Here is a 17,675-nt window from a genome sequence, read left to right as displayed (position 1 = left end):
TACAGGAACTATTTATAAAGAATTTGCAAAAAAAAATACAAAAGAGCAATAAATTTTCTTACAAAAGATAGTGGCATGTAAGTAGACATGTTAAGCTATTCAACAAGCTGAACAATATCATAAGTGATTTGAAAGATCACTGTATCTTTAGTGTGCAATTATATGAGTTTTGTTGGCTTTTTTCTGAAGAATAGATCAACATCTCTCAATGCGCGACGCTAATGTTGTGAGATTATTTTTAAGTTTGAAATAAGAATCAAGTAGGTTTTCTAAACATAAATGCTTCCAGCTGAAAAAAATTGAATAAATTTGATTGTCAACATGGCTCGTTAGCCATTCCCAGCAATTGTTCTTGCATGCAGTAGACTACAATTTAATTGGCCTTTTATTCTTATGTTTTAGCCTGATCTGTCTCCAATTTGCATAACGGCATTTTGCTGGGGCTGTGAGTTACCCTTCGTTCAATGGAAAGCCATTGGCTTGGTGAGTTTGTTTAATCCTATAAATATCTTAATATAAACCACAGATGGCTCTAAATGCAAAAGCCATTGCCTTCCGTACCTCAGTTCCATCATTAATTCGCCAACTTGCAGTTGGGTTGGGATGGGACGAAATGGTCTTTATCTCGTTTCCTCCTACTGTAGATCTTATAATTCTTTCTTGTTTCTTTTCCGGCAGGAGTACATCCGGTTTCTGAAAGCTGGCAAACACCGACCAAGACCCACTGGCGCCTTAAGAAAACTGGAGCGGAACCCCAGCCCGATCAGGTGAATGTAATCACGAGATGATTTTTTTTTTTTTGGTCTATATGCTTATCTCTAGATGTGTACTGTAGTTTGCTCCAAAGTTTTATTTTAGCAGCTGAAGCATGAATAGAACATCAACTAATCATATTGCGGATCCATCTATTCATGCTCTAATCATTCAGATGTTAAGGTATGTGCTATTGTATTGACTACATCCTTCAATGCTGTGCATCCCAATTTGGGTCTGGGCGATTATTAATGTGGATGGATCTTCCTCCATTTCTGGAAGGAAGAAAACAATATATGCGAAAAGTGGTGGCTTTAAATTGAAGCTTGAATTATCACAATCCAGAATCTCATCTAAAATATCTATCCGAAGATATTATTTGGATTCTTTAGTCCTATAAAAGTATCTAAAATCTCTTCGGCAAATAATCAATATGAAACTAAACATATGCCCGCATGGGTCTTCACATGGACTACGACCGAATTTTTTCTCAGATGGTATGATCCTTTGCCACCTAAAGCAAGAGAATGGGGTTGACCTAATGCGGACACAAGGACACATATAGGATGAGCATAGTTTGAAAGTTAGACCCATTGAATCTTTTTGGGTTTTCGTCCTACCCTGTGTTTGTTTTCTGTTCTAACAAAAAGTGTGCCAAACCTGACTCAACTCAATTATGCAATAGTTCAAGTTATAGGATTATTTTTTATGAACCTTATCAGGATCTGGACTGGGTTCAGACTCTATGGTTTATCCCATATAAAACATGTGGTTTTACCTTTATATCCTTCACAAGTTTTTTAAAAGTAATCAATTATATCCATAAAACTTGACCAAAACCCCTCATCTTTTCTCAATTATTTGGTGGACTTATAGATATTTGCTCAACAAATATTCCATCTTAAAATCATCTTTCAATGAATTACGTTGAAGATATGAAGGGATCTAAACCAATGTAATAATAGTATATGTTTAGATACTGTACCCGTATCCAACATAACCCAATAAGTGTATAATGTTGAATTTAGTCATCATGAGGTTTAAAATACACAGGCCCCTGTGAAGAGCTCTACGGACCTTCAATTTTTTTTTGATTCAACAACGACTTGGCCATGCATAGATAGTCCCATGATGAAAACCATATTCTTTTGAATTCGGAGTTAGTGCAATACATAAGAATGGTAGCCATTTAAATATGCTCATCTCTCCACATAAAAGCCTCACATATAAGCTACGTTTGGAGGCATTAAGGATGCAAATGAACCGAGCCGAACCAAATAGTACATTTCTTCAGCTAGGCTTATCATGCAAAGAGGATATTCAAGTTTGAGCCCAACTTAGCAATAGATTTCTGAGCTTGTCTTATTTATAATCCAAGTTAAACTTGAATGAGTTGCGTTTTAGGTCTAGCAAATCTCCGTTCATTTTTGTAAGCCTTATTCAGCGTCCGCTGTTTTGTGAACCGAGCTCCAGATGAACTAAGATTGCTTCAATGGTCACGCCCTTCTATTTGACAACCAAATGATGTATCGACTAGGGGCTTGAATAATTTGAATACACTAAATTTTTTTTTTTTTTTTTGTACAACGGCGGCTCACGTTAGATGCGCATGATTACACTTAATAAATCAGAGAGGAGGATATCATAAAAAGAAAAAAGAGCGGACTCAAAACTTTTCCTGAGAAAAGCACCAAAATAGTGCGCAGCATATGAGGCCACCTAGTCCGCCGCATTATTCGCCTTCTAGGAGACATGAGTAGCTCGAAATGAGGTCAACCCCCACGAACCTACAAATATTCCAAAGCAATAGAAGTCGGTCGACTTGGTTGAGCCCGCCCACTCTGAATCCTGTCGATGACCGTGGCTGAATCATCCTCAAGATGAATACGGTCCGCGCCCAATCTCAGGACAGTATGGAAGATACCCTCCCATATAGCTTCAGCTCTGCACCAATGACAAACTTGTCGAAGATGTATCCACCTCGGGCAACTATAAATTTGGAGTCCTTCTATGCTCCCATCCTCATAGATCTACCATCAAAACTTATTTTGAGAAAATCAGAGGATGGGGCGCTACTTTCCATCCCCTCGTTTTTGAGGGGGAAAAAAAGTCTCACTGGGTGTATTCGTATCGGTATGGTATGAAACACCAGCTTTAGCCAAAAAAAAAAAAAAAAAAGTCTCACTGCTCTTTCCCGCCGCGGACCTATTCAAAACCACCGTTGCCGCATCTACAAAGGCTCGATGTCCCCCGGAAAGCCATGCCACCCAAATGAACGTTAGACCCTTCTCTTCTCTGATCACGAGAAGCCCGGCTCTCACCATCATCCCTCGCTCGCCCAACCCATTGGGATCCCATCACCGCCCCAGATCAGACCTCGCCGCCTACGTCTCCCACCTCCAGCTTTGCGCCCTTCGGCGCCACCTCTCCAAGGCCCGGGAGGTCCACGCCCGCCTCCTCGCCACCGGCCTCCACGCCTCACCCTTCGCCGTCACCGCCCTTATCACCCTCTATTCCCGCTGCGCCCGCCCCGCCGACGCCCTCGCCGTCTTCCGCTCAGCCACCGGCCCTCCCAACCTCTTCTTCTGGAACGCTGCCATCGCCGCCCTTGCCACCAACGGCCTCCCCGCTGATGCCCTCCTCCTCTTCCGCAGCCTCCGCTCCGAGGCCGCCCTGCCCCCCGACGAGTTCACCTACCCCTGCGCCATCAAAGCCTGCTCCGACCTCGGCGCCCAGACGGAGGTCCGGAAGATCCACGCCGAGCTCTTCAAGGCGGCCTTTGATACAGAGGTCTTCACCTCGAGTGCTCTGACCCGTTCGTACTTAAAATTAGGCTTCGTGGGGGACGCTCGGAGGGTGTTCGACGAGTTGCCCGAGAGAGATGTGGTCCTCTGGAACGCCATGGTTAATGGCTTCGCCCAGAGGGGCCAGTTCGCCATGGCTCTCGAGTACTATCACCGCATGGTGCATGAAGGGATACTTCCAAGTAAATTCACGGTCACCGGGATCCTCTCGGTCTTCACCTCCACCGCCGACCTGAAAAATGGAAGAAAGATCCAAGCGTTTGCCATGAAAGTTGGTTACGACTCCGAGGTGGCGGTGGCCAACGCTCTCATCGACCTCTACGGCAAGTGCCACGCCGTGGAGGAGGCGGCGGAGGTCTTCGAGTCCATGCCGGAGAGGGACCTCTTCTCCTGGAACTCCATGATATCCGCCCGCCAGTACTCCGCCGACCATCTGGAGACCCTCCGGCTCTTCGGCCGGATGCGTCGCGCCGGGGTCCCGCCGGACCCTGTGACCCTCGCGGCCGTCCTCCCGGCGTGCTCCCAGATGGCGGCCCTCTCGCTCGGCCGCGAAATCCACGGGTACATGGTCGCGACCGGCATGAGGAATAGCGAAGGAGACGTGTTCGTCGACAACGCGCTGATGGACATGTACGCCAAGTGCGGGGCTCTGGAGGATGCGCGGAGAATGTTCGACGGAATGCCGGAGAGGGACTTGGCCTCGTGGAATATAATGATAGACGGGTACGCAGCGCACGGGCGGGGGCGGGAGGCGCTGGGGCTGTTCGAGGGGATGGCGGCGCCGGACGAGGTGACGTTCGTGGGCGTGCTGGCGGCGTGCAGCCACGCGGGGCTGGTGGAGGAGGGGCGGGAAGTGCTGCGGCGGATGGGGGCAGAGTTCGGTGTGGCGCCGGCGGCGGAGCACTGGGCGTGCGTGGCAGACATGCTGGGGCGGGCGGGGCGGCTGGAGGAGGCGCGGATGGTGGCGGAGGCGGCGGGGGAGGCGGGTGCGGGGGCGTGGAGGACGTACCTAGCGGCGTGCCGGGCGAGGGGGGAGGCAGGTCGGGCGGCGGAGGCGGCGGAGAGGGTGGTGGAATTGGAGCCGGCGGGGAGCGGGGGGTGGGTTCTACTGGCGAACGCGCTCGGGGGGGCGGGGAGGTGGGGGGAGGTGGCGGAGGTGCGTCGGGAGATGAGGCGGCGCGGGGTGAGGAAGGCGCCCGGGTGTAGCTGGGTGGAGGTGGCGGGGAAGGGGGTGCACGCCTTCGTGACTGGGGACCGGAACCACCCGGAGGCGGAAGGGATCTACAGGGCGCTGCACGGGCTCATCGGACGGATGAGAGAGAGCCGGGAAGTTTCTGATGCGATGTTCATCAATGGCGAGTGATCTTTAGTATTCACGCCTGGCATAGCCTCCCATATGCCTTCCGGTATGTCAATCGGATACTGTCACTGTCACGTTATAGGGTCGCAAGAGGTGAACCTTTGGCGGATTTTAGTTTTACCCTCATTTTTGCAAGTGAGGGGAATTTTATCCCCATCTGATAAATTTTTCACTCATGTATTTTTTTTTTGTTTGCTCTTCTTTGAAAAAATGATATGAAAAATTAGTTTATTCTGTTGGATAAAAAAATATTTGTAAAACAATTATTGATTGTTTGATATTTTATTTAAAATGCTATTGGTTGTGTTTTTTTTGATCATTGTGTTATGTAAATGGTCCAATTCTCATTTGATCCTCACGGAAATCTGTGCCTCCAACAATCACATAGATGGAAATATTTAAGGGAAAAATTGGTTGAAGTTTAACGTTAATCTTGTGTTAGTACAATCCTAAACTTCCAAAAACTTGGGCGTTTGGTCTAGTGGTATGATTCTTGCTTTGGGTGCAAGAGGTCGCGAGTTCGATTCTCGCAACGCCCCTTTTTCATTTATATTTTTATATTTTTATATTTTTATATTTTTATATTTTTATATTTTTTATTTTTTATTCTTTTTTATTCTTTTATTTTTTTATTCTTTTATTTCTTTTCTATTCCTTTTGTTATTTCTTTTTTTATTTCTTTTTTATTAATTTTTTTTATTTTTTCCTTTTTTATTTTTTATTTTTTTTTATTTCTTTTAATATGTATATTTTTAATCTTCTAGGTTTTTTCAACGGCTAAAAAGGGCGTAGAATTTATTAAGCGAAGGATACTGCCATCCGTTCCGAGGTCCTCCCTCCTCCTCCTCCTTTCCCCCCCTGTAAACCCCCTTCCTGGCTTTCTCCTAGCCGGAGCCCCACCGGAGTCTCCAAACCCTCTCCTCATCTCTCCACCACACCTCACTGGAGATGCTTTTCTCCCTTCGCCATCTCCCCTGCCTCTCCCCGCTCCTCCCTCAGCCGAAACCTATCCGCTCCCGGCACCAATCCACCCTTCCCGCCAACATTTCCAACACCTCCCTCCGCGATAACTTCAAATTCCTCGCCAAAGCTGCTTCTATTAGCAGTCCTGGTGCTGACTATCCCGGTAAGGTTAAAATTTTCTTTCTTTCTCCTCTTTAATTCAAATATTTCCCACTATAACAGTATAATTTACTGTTTTCTGGTTTTTTTTTTTTTGGCAGAACAGTTGGTGGATGATGCCCAAAGGAAGCAGAGGAGGAGGAGGAGGAGCGTGGCGGGAGTCGACCAGGAGGATCTGGTAGACCCGGAAAAATTAGCTGACCCTGATAGCTTCTTTTGCGAGTTCAATGGAGTTCAGGTACTGTAAGAAAAATAATAGATGAAAGAAGGAAGAACTTATCAGTTGAGGCGTGATTTCACTGTCCTTAAGAATAGATCGCGCCCCTCGGAGATTGAATCTCGGTGTAGCAGGTAATGGCGGCCTATCCTCCAGGATACAACAACTGGATCACTCCAAGCGTACACTCGCAGATGAAGTGACGGTCGAACAGCCCAGAACCGCGCTCTTGGAATGACAACAGAGAAGAAAACAGGGAGACTCTTCTCGGGAACAAGAAACAGAGAGGCTTTCGGAAACAGAGAGAGGATAGATTAGATTAGATAACTCTATCGGATCTGATAGGGTTTAAAAAGAAATGAAGAGGCGTATTTAAAAGACACATCGTTTTATGTTTTTAAAGACGCGACGTTTTATCAAGAGATAACCAAAGAGCTGTTTTAAAGACGCGACGTTCTATTCAAAACAATTCAAAAAAATAAAACGGCAAAAAGAAACCTGGCTCAAGCCCACACCCGCGGGGGGGGGGGGGGGGGGGGTCCCCCCTGCGCGTGATAATCGCAACGCGCCCGGTTAAACGTTTCCGGATCGGATTCGCCAATTTTGGCTTGGACCTCCATTGGGCTCATGCGCGCGTGGGCTACTTTCTTTCTTTGCTTCACCAAGTTAGAAAGGCTGAATACTACATAAAGACCTTTTAAGTTTTATCTCTTTCCAATGTGGGACTAAAGGAAGTACACTAAACAAAAAGGCAAAAAGCAAAGAAGGGCAGAATTGGAATTTTAAAATATTCCAACAATCCCCCACATATTTTAAAATTCAATAATAAGTTAACGAGCGCGAGAGTTTAATGCATCAAAAATGGTGTCTTTGAGACTATGAACCATGTTTTAGGACTAGTAAGTATGACTTACAGAACTTTGGTGAAATAAAAATTTCTATGAACCAAAAGTCCTTCATGTAAATCAGTGACCCATAGACCACATTGACCTCTAAAGTTCTGGGCTTGTTCTAAACGGGTTGGTGCAAATAGGCCATGCACCTTACCTGGATATTCATGAGTGCTTTAGAGAACTGCCTAATTCTCATAGGAAGCGGCCCCACTCCCACACCCATATAGGTGGATCCATCAAGTGTGTACTGCAGGTAGACACACCATCCTAAAGGACTATGGTATCCATTAAGAGCTTTACCTCATCCTTATCTACTGCAGTTTGCACTATCTACACCATAGGGATGGATTTTCAAAATTAAATATGATAGTGTACTCACAGTCAACTAGCGACTTGTTATTACCCATATGAACATGCTTCATGGGATCTCCAATCACACATGTTGGGTTTCTGTCGTTATTGACTTTGATATAGGCATTAGTCCCATCCCCCTCGATGTTTCACTCACTAGTTTTCTACCTAGTGGTTTTGTCAAAGGATCGGCCAAATTCAACTCTGACTTTACAAACTCAAGAGATATAATCCCATCATCAAGCAGCTGCCTTACAATATTATGTCTCAACCTTATGTGTCTATTCTTCCCATTATAAACTTTATTCTTAGCTCGATATATAGCAGCTTGGTTATCACAAAGAATAGACACAGAAGGTGTTGGTTTATTCCATAATGGAATATCTCCCACAAGATTTCTAAGCCATTCAGCTTCAGAACCTGCCTTTTCTAAGGCAATAAACTCGGACTCCATTGTAGACCGAGCGATGCATGTTTGCTTGGATGATTTCCAAGATACTGCACCCCCACCAAGAGTAAAGATATATCCACTCGTGGATTTTATCTCATCTGAATCAGAGATCCAATTTGCATCACTATACCCTTCTAGTACAGCTGGAAATCCACGATATAACAAACCATAATTAATGGTTCCTTTCAAGTACCTTAGTACTCTATGAACAGCACTCCAATGGTCCTTACTAGGATTATGAGTATACCTACTTAATCTTCCTACTGCATAAGCAATATCAGGACGAGTGCAGTTAACTAAAAACATTAAACTACCAATGATGCGAGCATATTCTATTTGTAAAATACCATTATCTTTATTTTTCCTTAAATGTATACTAGCATCATATGGAGTAGATACGGGTTTACTATCATAATGCTCAAATTTTCTTAAAATTTTCTCAATATAGTGTTCTTGTGATAGCATAAGTCCATTAGAACTTCTTGTTATTTTAATCCCAAGAATTACATCAGCTTCACCCATATCTTTCATATCAAAATTTGAAGCTAAAAATTTCTTAGTATCTATAACTATATTCAAATCAGTTCCCATTATAAGCATATCATCAACATACAAACATATGATCACAACAACATTATTAACAACCTTACTATAAACACACTTATCAGCCTCATTATTTAGAAAGCCATTAGATACCAATACTTTATCAAATTTTTCATGCCATTGTTTAGGTGCTTGTTTTAATCCATATAAGGATTTTACTAATTTACAAACTTTGTGCTCATTACCAGGAACAACACAACCTTCAGGTTGTTCCATGTAAATTTCTTCATCTAATTCTCCATTCAAGAATGCAGTTTTTACATCCATTTGGTGAATTACTAAATTATGAATGGATGCTAATGCAATGAGTACTCTAATAGATGAAATTCTAGAAACTGGTGCAAATGTGTCAAAATAATCAATATCTTTTCTTTGTGAGTATCCTTTTGCTACTAATCTTGCTTTAAACTTATCAATTGAATTATCTGGTTTTAACTTTCTTTTAAAAATCCACTTACAACCAATTGATTTAGCACCTGGAGGCAAATCAACTAAGGTCCATGTATGATTAGACATAATAGACTCTATTTCATTATTAATAGCCTCCTTCCAAAAAGGTGCATCAGCTGAAGTTATTGCTTCTTTATAAGTTTGAGGTTCATTATCAACTAGAAAGGTGTAAAAATCATTTCCAAAATTTTTCTCTTTTCTAGTTCTTTTACTTCTTCTTAAATCAATTTCATAATTTTCATGTGCCTCCTTTTCTTGTTTATTATGAGACTGAGAGTCAATTTTTTCTTTACCTAGTTTCATAGGAAAGATATGTTCAAAGAAATCAGCATTTTTAGATTCTACTATAGTGTTGGGTTCCATAATATTAGATTCACATTTTAATACCAAGAATCTATAAGCAGCACTATTTAATGCATAACCAATAAATAAGCAATCAAAGGTTTTAGGTCCCAACTTTCTTTTCTTTGGTTCAGGTAATAAAACTTTGGCCAAACACCCCCACACTTTAAGATATGTAAGGTTAGGTACATGACCTTCCCAAAACTCATAGGGTGTCTTACCAGATTTTTTATAAGGTATTCTATTTTGAATGTGACAAGCAGAAAGAATAGCTTCCCCCCACAAATAAAGAGGTACTCCTGAGCTTATTAACATAGCATTCATCATTTCTTTTAGAGTTCTATTTTTACGTTCAGCAACTCCATTAGATTCAGGAGAATATGGTGGGGTAATCTCATGGATTATACCTTTATCTTCACAAAATTTATTGAAGAGATTATACTCATATTCTCCTCCTCTATCAGTCCTTATTCTTTTAATTTTCTTATTAAATTTATTTTCTACTTCAGTAACATATTGCTGAAATTTTTCAAAAGTTTCATCTTTAGTCCTAAGTAGATATACCTTAGTGTATCTAGAATAATCATCAATAAAAGTTATGTAAAATCTTTTTCCTCCTCTAGTTGGAGTGTTTTTCAAATCTCCTAAATCAGAATGTATTAATCCAAGTAATTCAGTTTCTCTTTCTATTGACTTATGACTCTTTTTAGTAGATTTAGATTCTACACATACTTCACATTTATCATTCACATTTCCAAAGGTAATATTATTTAACAAGCCTAGGTCTTTCATTTTCTTGATATAAGAAAAATTAACATGTCCTAATCTACCATGCCATACATCAACAGAATCAATCAAATAAGCAAAAGATGATGCATTTTCATTCATAGTTTCGGTTACATTCAAGACAAATAAACCCTGGTTACAATAACCCTTCCCAATGAAAACATTGTTCTTAGTCATTACAATTTTATCAGACTCAAAATACACTTTAACTCCAGCCTTTCCTAATAAAGAAACAGATACTAAGTTCCAACGGATATTAGGAACATGCAGCACATCATTCAGGGAAAGGACTTTTCCTGATGTTAGCTTGAGGAGTACTTTTCCTTTGCCAACCACTGGCGAGGGTCTCGAATCACCCATGAACACTTGTTCCTCGCCTTCATTCAATGGAGTGTAGGAAGTAAACGCACTTCTATTTCCACAAATATGTCTGGTAGCCCCAGAGTCTACCACCCAGTCCTTTGCTCCCATAACCATGTTGGTTTCAAACACAACTGCTGCAATAATATCTGTCTCCACCAAGTTAGCATTTGGTTTAGCAGATATATCATTCCTTTTTCTAAACCTGCATTGATTAGCATAATGTCCAGGTTTTCCACAAACAAAACAAGTTCCTTTTCTTTTAAAACCTGGACCTTGGAACTTAGGTTTCTTATCATTTTTGAGATAAGGCTTCTTGGACTTTGAACGAGACCCACCTGGTTTGCTGACTATAACATTGGCTTTTGAAGTCATTTCCTTGGCCAATTGTTCTCGGTCTCTAACTCGATTTTGTTCTTCTATTCTAATATGAACAATAACATCTTCAAGACTCATATGTTTCCTTTTGTGCTTCATGCTATTTTTATAATGTTTCCAAGACTCAGGTAATTTTTCAATCAAACAGCCGGCTAGGAAAACTTCTTGAAGCATTATATCTTCATTTTTAAGATCAGTGACTAATCTATGAAAATCATGTATTTGGGATGACACATCCCTATCCTCGGACATTTGAAAGTGCAGAAAATTTCCTATAGCATATTTCTGTACTCCAGCATCTTCTAACACATATTTTTTATTCAGATTTTCCCAAATTTCTGCAGCTTCTTTGTATGAACAGTAGACATCAAAAAGTTCATTGGACAGTGTACTCAGAATTGTGTGTCTACAGATTTTATTTCCATGTTCCCACTCTTTGAATTTAGTGTCAAAATCTTCAGACCCTTCTATCGGTTTTGACTGATTTAAATACTGAGCAAAATTAAGCATATCCAATGCAGAATAAACACGTTCTTGCCATCTCTTAAAATACATACCATTGAAACTCTCAATTTTAGAAGTATCAGGAATTGATCTAGCAGTAATCATAGCAGAATCCATGCCGAACTATTCTTAAGATTGTAAGAAAAATAATAGATGAAAGAAGGAAGAACTTATCAGTTGAGGCGTGATTTCACTGTCCTTAAGAATAGATCGCGCCCCTCGGAGATTGAATCTCGGTGTAGCAGGTAATGGCGGCCTATCCTCCAGGATACAACAACTGGATCACTCCAAGCGTACACTCGCAGATGAAGTGACGGTCGAACAGCCCAGAACCGCGCTCTTGGAATGACAACAGAGAAGAAAACAGGAAGACTCTTCTCGGGAACAAGAAACAGAGAGGCTTTCGGAAACAGAGAGAGGATAGATTAGATTAGATAACTCTATCGGATCTGATAGGGTTTAAAAAGAAATGAAGAGGCGTATTTAAAAGACACATCGTTTTATGTTTTTAAAGACGCGACGTTTTATCAAGAGATAACCAAAGAGCTGTTTTAAAGACGCGACGTTTTATTCAAAACAATTCAAAAAAATAAAACGGCAAAAAGAAACCTGGCTCAAGCCCACACCCACGGGGGGTCCCCCCTGCGCGTGATAATCGCAACGCGCCCGGTTAAACGTGACCTCCATTGGGCTCATGCGCGCGTGGGCTACTTTCTTTCTTTGCTTCACCAAGTTAGAAAGGCTGAATACTACATAAAGACCTTTTAAGTTTTATCTCTTTCCAATGTGGGACTAAAGATATTCTAACAGGTACACCATAAGATATGCGACCATGAGGCTGAAGAAGAGGTAAAGGAGCAATCTTTTCAGGTTACGGGCAGTGGAGTTGCGGGATTTGGATTGCCCATGATTCTATTGCATGGCTTTGGGGCCTCCGTGTTCTCGTGGGATCGGGTGATGAAGCCTCTGGCACGGTTGACTGGCTTCAAGGTTCTTGCCTTTGATCGGCCTGCCTTTGGGCTGACATCGAGGGCAAGTGTTTTGGGGCAGCAGGCTGTTGGTGGTGACGATGCCAGGCCTTTGAATCCATACTCGATGGCTTTCTCTGTGCTTGCCACACTCTCATTTATGGACTTGTTAGGTGCCGGGAAAGCCATTCTAATGGGGTAAGTTTGGTTCTCTTAGTTGATAGGAAAGTAATGTTTTCTTTTGCTTCTATGGAACTTAGCTATTGTCATCTTAGAAAATATTCTAAAACTTGCAAAGATTGAAAGGAAAATTGGGATCTCAGGCACTCCGCTGGTTGCCTTGTAGCAGTTAATACATACTTTGAAGCTCCTGAGAAGGTTGCTGCACTGATCCTTATCGCGCCAGCAATTGTTGCGCCACTTATTTCGCAGAAAGTGGTGAAGGAGAATGAAATGGACAAAGGAAACCAGATAGAAGATCGAGAATCAAATTTAAATGTTCGTCAGCATCCATCTGTAAGGATTTGGAAGGCCTTATGTAAGCTATGTATGGGTGTTATCGGGGTGGCTTTTGGGATGTTGAAAGGGATGAGGGATATGGTTAGCTCACTTTATATCAAAGCTGTATCTGCAGTTCTACGGTCTGCCTTTGCTGTAATGCTGGTAAGCAGAAGCAGTGAAATGTATTTGTTTGATGCATCATACCGTATTTCTAGTCTGGTTACAAATTTAACATTTCTGATTGGCTGAAAAATATTGGAGGGAGCTATAAAAAATGGAAATGAGCATTTTTCTTATCACGCACTGATCTAATTTGTAGTGTAATGTTTGAGTAATCTGCCATGGCAACAGCTACAACCATGAGAGTGAACTGTTTGATCTTGTCAAAAAAGAATTCTATCTTTCAAGTATATGTTCACAATGTTGATCTATATCATCATTTCTCTCTTCCAGCTATTCACACATGTAAAAATCCCTCTCCTTACAAATGCACCATAGTGCTTCATGCTATCATAAAACCCCTGTTTTGAGTGGAAGTCATAAAACCTAAATTGTTTGCACATCACTTGCTTCTCTACTTATGTGACTCCAAAACTTTTTGTAATATCCCCCACTCATCTAACATAATTATTTATGCCCTAGGTTTTACACATAGAATATCTTCTTATTTATTGCATGCCATGTTTTGCATGAAATTCAAATTCCAGTTTCCACCTATGGTAGCATTTCCTTATACGATGATATTTTAGATTACGGTTATTCACTCATGAACATATTGATGTTTTTTCCTGATCAGTGGTTTTATAGTATGAACTGTCATCACATATTATATGAGGAAACTTTCTATTAACATAATTAAATTTTGTGAAATGAGTTATTGGTTTGCCCTTATCTTTTGATCAAAATAAATAAATGAATTTTGTAGTCTGTTCATGCTAGTGTCTCATCTTATTAAGTTTATTCCATTTTTGACAAGGTTCGTCCATTTCTGCAAAGAATCAGATTTCAATATCTCTTACTACTCAAAGCTTTTGATGAAGATGGATGCCCTTATCATTTTAAAAAGATAAAAAATCTCTCATGATATTGCATATTAGATTCTTCCATCAAAAAATTAAAAAAAAGGATATTGTACATCAGATTGTTATTGCTGTCCATGCCTGCGATATCTTAATTTCCCGCACTAGACCTTCTTGATTTGGCTGAGCAGTTTACTGCAATTGTGAGCATCCATGAGATATTACTTAAATGCTATACTTGGTGGTTTGCAGGTAAGGATGATCATGGACAAGTTTGGTATACTTGCTATTAGAAATGCATGGTTTGATGCAAGCCAAATCACAGATCATGTCCTTCAAGGTTATACAAAGGTAAGTTTCTACCAGGTAAGGTGATGATTTCAGCTTTTCTAATTTCAAATATTAAATATAATCAAAGGGTCCATGCTTTTATGCAGCCATTAAGAGCTAAGGGTTGGGAAATGGCCCTTTTGGAGTACACCTTAGCCGTGCTTACAGACTCTGCATCTAAACCACCACTGACTAAAAGACTTGCTGAGATCTCATGCCCTGGTAAAGCTATTAAACTCTTCTCTTTAGCCACTTGTTTTATATTAAGTACAATGTTTGTGTCATTCAGTAGTACCGCAATGCTCTAAATAGTATGCATGTAATGAAGCTGTTCAATTTTGATCATTATTGATCATATTATATATTGGCTTCTCAAATATATATTTATGATTGTACATGGTGTAGCATTATTGGATTCTAGTACAGATGATGTTATCACAAGTTGCATAAGGATTCATATACATCAAAGCTCTATTGACCAATATCGTTCAATACATATGACATTGGCTTTATAGATCGATCAGTGTATTATCTATCAGTGTTTGAGATTATTTTATGATAGCCTCATGACTTAAATTAGTGCTAAATTTCTTGTCAAACCAACTCTAGGGGAATCCTGTGAGACCTAGAAGGCCAAGTGGCATTTTCAGAATTGGCCTTAGGAAGGTTGCTTAAATCTGGAAAGAGTTCAGATGAAGAGTGACGAACTTATTATCCCTCAGTATTCACATCCTGCGCGATCCAACTAGCTAAATCTTTAAGGAGAAGCTCTAATTTTTTATTAGGTGCTGTCAATTTTTGAGGAGTTTAGGCCCAGAGTTCACTTGGTAAAGGTATTCACAACTATCATAACCCATCAGAATGATAGTCCAGATGATCCAATTGTGTGTTAGGAGCATACAAGGGATTTGAGTTCACTCTGATGCGGTTCCATTATATTCCTTGACTAGGGTCAGTTGATCGGCTATGGATACGGTCATCTAGCTTTTTCTTATTCCTGCGGGCTGTATTCTGTCTCCTCTTGCTTGGCCAAAACTTAACCAGCAGAAAGATTGACTGTATGCCAACTCCATTGCGATATTGATTAAATTCTGAACCAGAGTCAAGCATGATGGTCCCTCATAAGATAATAATGCTATACATATGTAGTCAATCTCTGAAGTGATTTAACTGAACTTTACATGGTTGTTAAGCTGAGATGATTTCTCAAGGGGGTTTCAGTTGTTTGTCATCGATGAATGGCTACTATATCTTGATTGGCACTATCAACTCAAAAAATGCAGGTTGGGCAAATTTGATGAGTATGGTAATGGGCCATAGAAAAATTACCTGATGATGTATGTCCCACTGAATTTTAGGAGGTTGAAGAAAGTTGTGAATATGGATGTAGTTCTAGAAAGAAGTGCAACCCTAATTTAAGCTGATTAAATCAAGTTTGTCTCTATTGTTTTAATATTTTATCAAATAAAGATGCTGCATACAGAGAAAACCTCATTAGTTATTACTTCCATTTTACAAAACTGGCATTTGGTCTCTTGTTTGACTGATGAAGACTGTGATGTGGTTTAAAATATTTAATTTAATTAGAACTTATCTTTAAGCACCTATTTAAGCAGTTAGAAGCATGATGCTGATTGCATTACTAATACCTACTAGCTTGTTGGCTTATTTGTTGATTTGATTCAGTGCTGATCATTACTGGTGACACTGACCGCCTTGTTCCTTCCTGGAATGCTGAGCGCCTATCATGGGCCATACCAGGTTCTACCCTTGAAGTAATCAAGAATTGTGGGCACTTGCCTCACGAAGAAAGGGTAGAAGAATTCCTATTGGCTATCGAAAGGTTTCTTCAAAAAGTTTTTGGGGTTTCAGACAGGCAGTTCTCCCAAGCAGCAGCATGACCATGGCAGCAACAAATATTAGTAGAAAACAAGCAATTCTTTGGCACTCAGCCCAACATGTTGATCAATCAATAGAAACAATAGTATGCAGGGGATAGTACTGTCCCTGGTTCTCTTTTGCCACGGAGGTCAATCAAATTCTACTGAGATTCAAACGATTTTTAGTCCTTCATAAGTTGCTCTATCTTAGGGCTTCGATGCAACTGTGGTACCATCTTATAAGAATAGAATATTTTGATTACTTACAGAGACTAGCTGAAGCTGAAATCTTGTTGGCAGGTGATCATGCATAGTCCCAGACCATAAGATACACAAAAGAAACAGTAAAATTAGAGCAAGACCTACTGCAACATGGTACATGATCTTACACTCTTATGATCTGAGTATCTAAAACAGGCTTGTTATGATAAACTATATACGTGCATGGCAAGGATTTGGATATATAAAATGATCAGGAAAGAACACTTAGAATCAGATTTCGATCGATACTGAACATTAAGGTAGATAAACTACCTTTGGCTTTTTTGGTAATAGGAGTTCAGTCCTCCATGAGAGCTATAAAATGGACACCTCTGGGATGCCACTAACCCTGACTGGATTCTTAATTGTCATCATGCTACAACCCTACACTCTTACCCCTCCGACTCCGGCGCTGACCAGTCTGCAGCCTGATTACATTTTCTGTGAAGGTCTGTATTGCTCAGACCAGGCTGTTAATTTATATTGCTCCATGAGTGGGGCAAGCTGACAGGGAATAGAATATGACTTCTGCCACTGAAATACTCTCTGTTGGGTGTTTTTGAATAAGCTTTTTCTCTTGGCCATTTTTTGTTAAATATTTTCTTAAGCCATTTTAGAAACAACTGGCATGATAGAGAGTCTGGCAATCTACTAATCGTACCAGAGCTCTAGTTTTAAGATACTATGGATCGTTTTCATTAACTTCGACAGCTTGGGGCTGCCCACTTCTGGTACCATTTTGCAAAATTAAAGGACAGCAGAAGTGCAATGGAGCAGGCAGAGTCCATGTATCATAAACCAGGAAGTCGGAAATTGCGATCAAAATGAAGTTTCCATCCCATCTTCTTTGACATTATCTTTACCTCTTCTTTTTAAGCAAACAGAGGTACCCTTATTTGTTAATTCTACTTTTTTAATTAAAAAAAATAATCATACTTTCACAAGTTAAAACCTCACCAATCAAACAAGCTGCCAATAATCTCAGAGATCTTGGTTATAATTACACCAGGGCCAAACCCTGGTGAATTAAGTTTGGATCAAACTTTTCCACAATAGTTTTGGCCACTATAAAGGCACCGAATTGGTGTTCAGCACATATATGAGTGACGAAGGCAACCTATCTTATGGCATTTTCTTTATTGAAAACCAGATTCAAATTGATGCCTGGCGACTGAGGAAAACCAGAGAACAGCTATTGTTAGAGAACAAATTCGGTTAGATTTAGCAACAGCTATTTCGTCTTTCCTTGAGGAAAATTAGTTTTCTTCTGTACACTTCGATAGTGAATGGGAAGCCTTGCAGATTGAAGTTTGCGTCATCGATGGACATGGAAAATTTAGTT

At 40.6% G+C, this 17,675-nt stretch overlaps 2 protein-coding genes and 1 non-coding gene across 3 annotated transcripts; all 3 read left to right on the top strand.

The window, feature by feature from the left end:
* The first annotated feature begins 2,862 nt into the window (after positions 1-2,862).
* LOC103699614 (Pentatricopeptide repeat (PPR) superfamily protein) lies at positions 2,863-5,040 on the top strand. Its single transcript, XM_008781631.5, has one exon. It carries the CDS (start codon positions 3,025-3,027, stop codon positions 4,918-4,920), a length of 1,896 nt encoding a protein of 631 aa, XP_008779853.4. The 5' UTR covers positions 2,863-3,024; the 3' UTR covers positions 4,921-5,040.
* Positions 5,041-5,384: 344 nt separating this feature from the next.
* TRNAP-UGG (transfer RNA proline (anticodon UGG)) lies at positions 5,385-5,456 on the top strand. The gene has a single exon. It is a non-coding gene; the product is annotated as a tRNA-Pro (tRNA).
* A 265-nt stretch (positions 5,457-5,721) lies between these two features.
* LOC103706004 (alpha/beta-Hydrolases superfamily protein) lies at positions 5,722-16,338 on the top strand. Its single transcript, XM_089927198.1, has 7 exons — positions 5,722-6,043; positions 6,141-6,277; positions 12,185-12,540; positions 12,666-13,005; positions 14,115-14,213; positions 14,300-14,414; positions 15,879-16,338. Exons 1-7 carry the CDS (start codon positions 5,866-5,868, stop codon positions 16,091-16,093), a joined length of 1,440 nt encoding a protein of 479 aa, XP_089783324.1. The 5' UTR covers positions 5,722-5,865; the 3' UTR covers positions 16,094-16,338.
* The last annotated feature ends 1,337 nt before the right edge of the window (positions 16,339-17,675 follow it).

Source organism: Phoenix dactylifera, chromosome 14 (assembly GCF_051530095.1).
Source record: "Phoenix dactylifera cultivar Ajwa chromosome 14, Ajwa_hap1_PhDact_Kaust_v1.1, whole genome shotgun sequence".
In the NCBI taxonomy this organism is placed as follows: Eukaryota; Viridiplantae; Streptophyta; class Magnoliopsida; order Arecales; family Arecaceae; genus Phoenix; species Phoenix dactylifera.
Note: the sequence above shows the minus strand (reverse complement) of the source record. Positions and strands in the feature narration are given on the sequence as shown.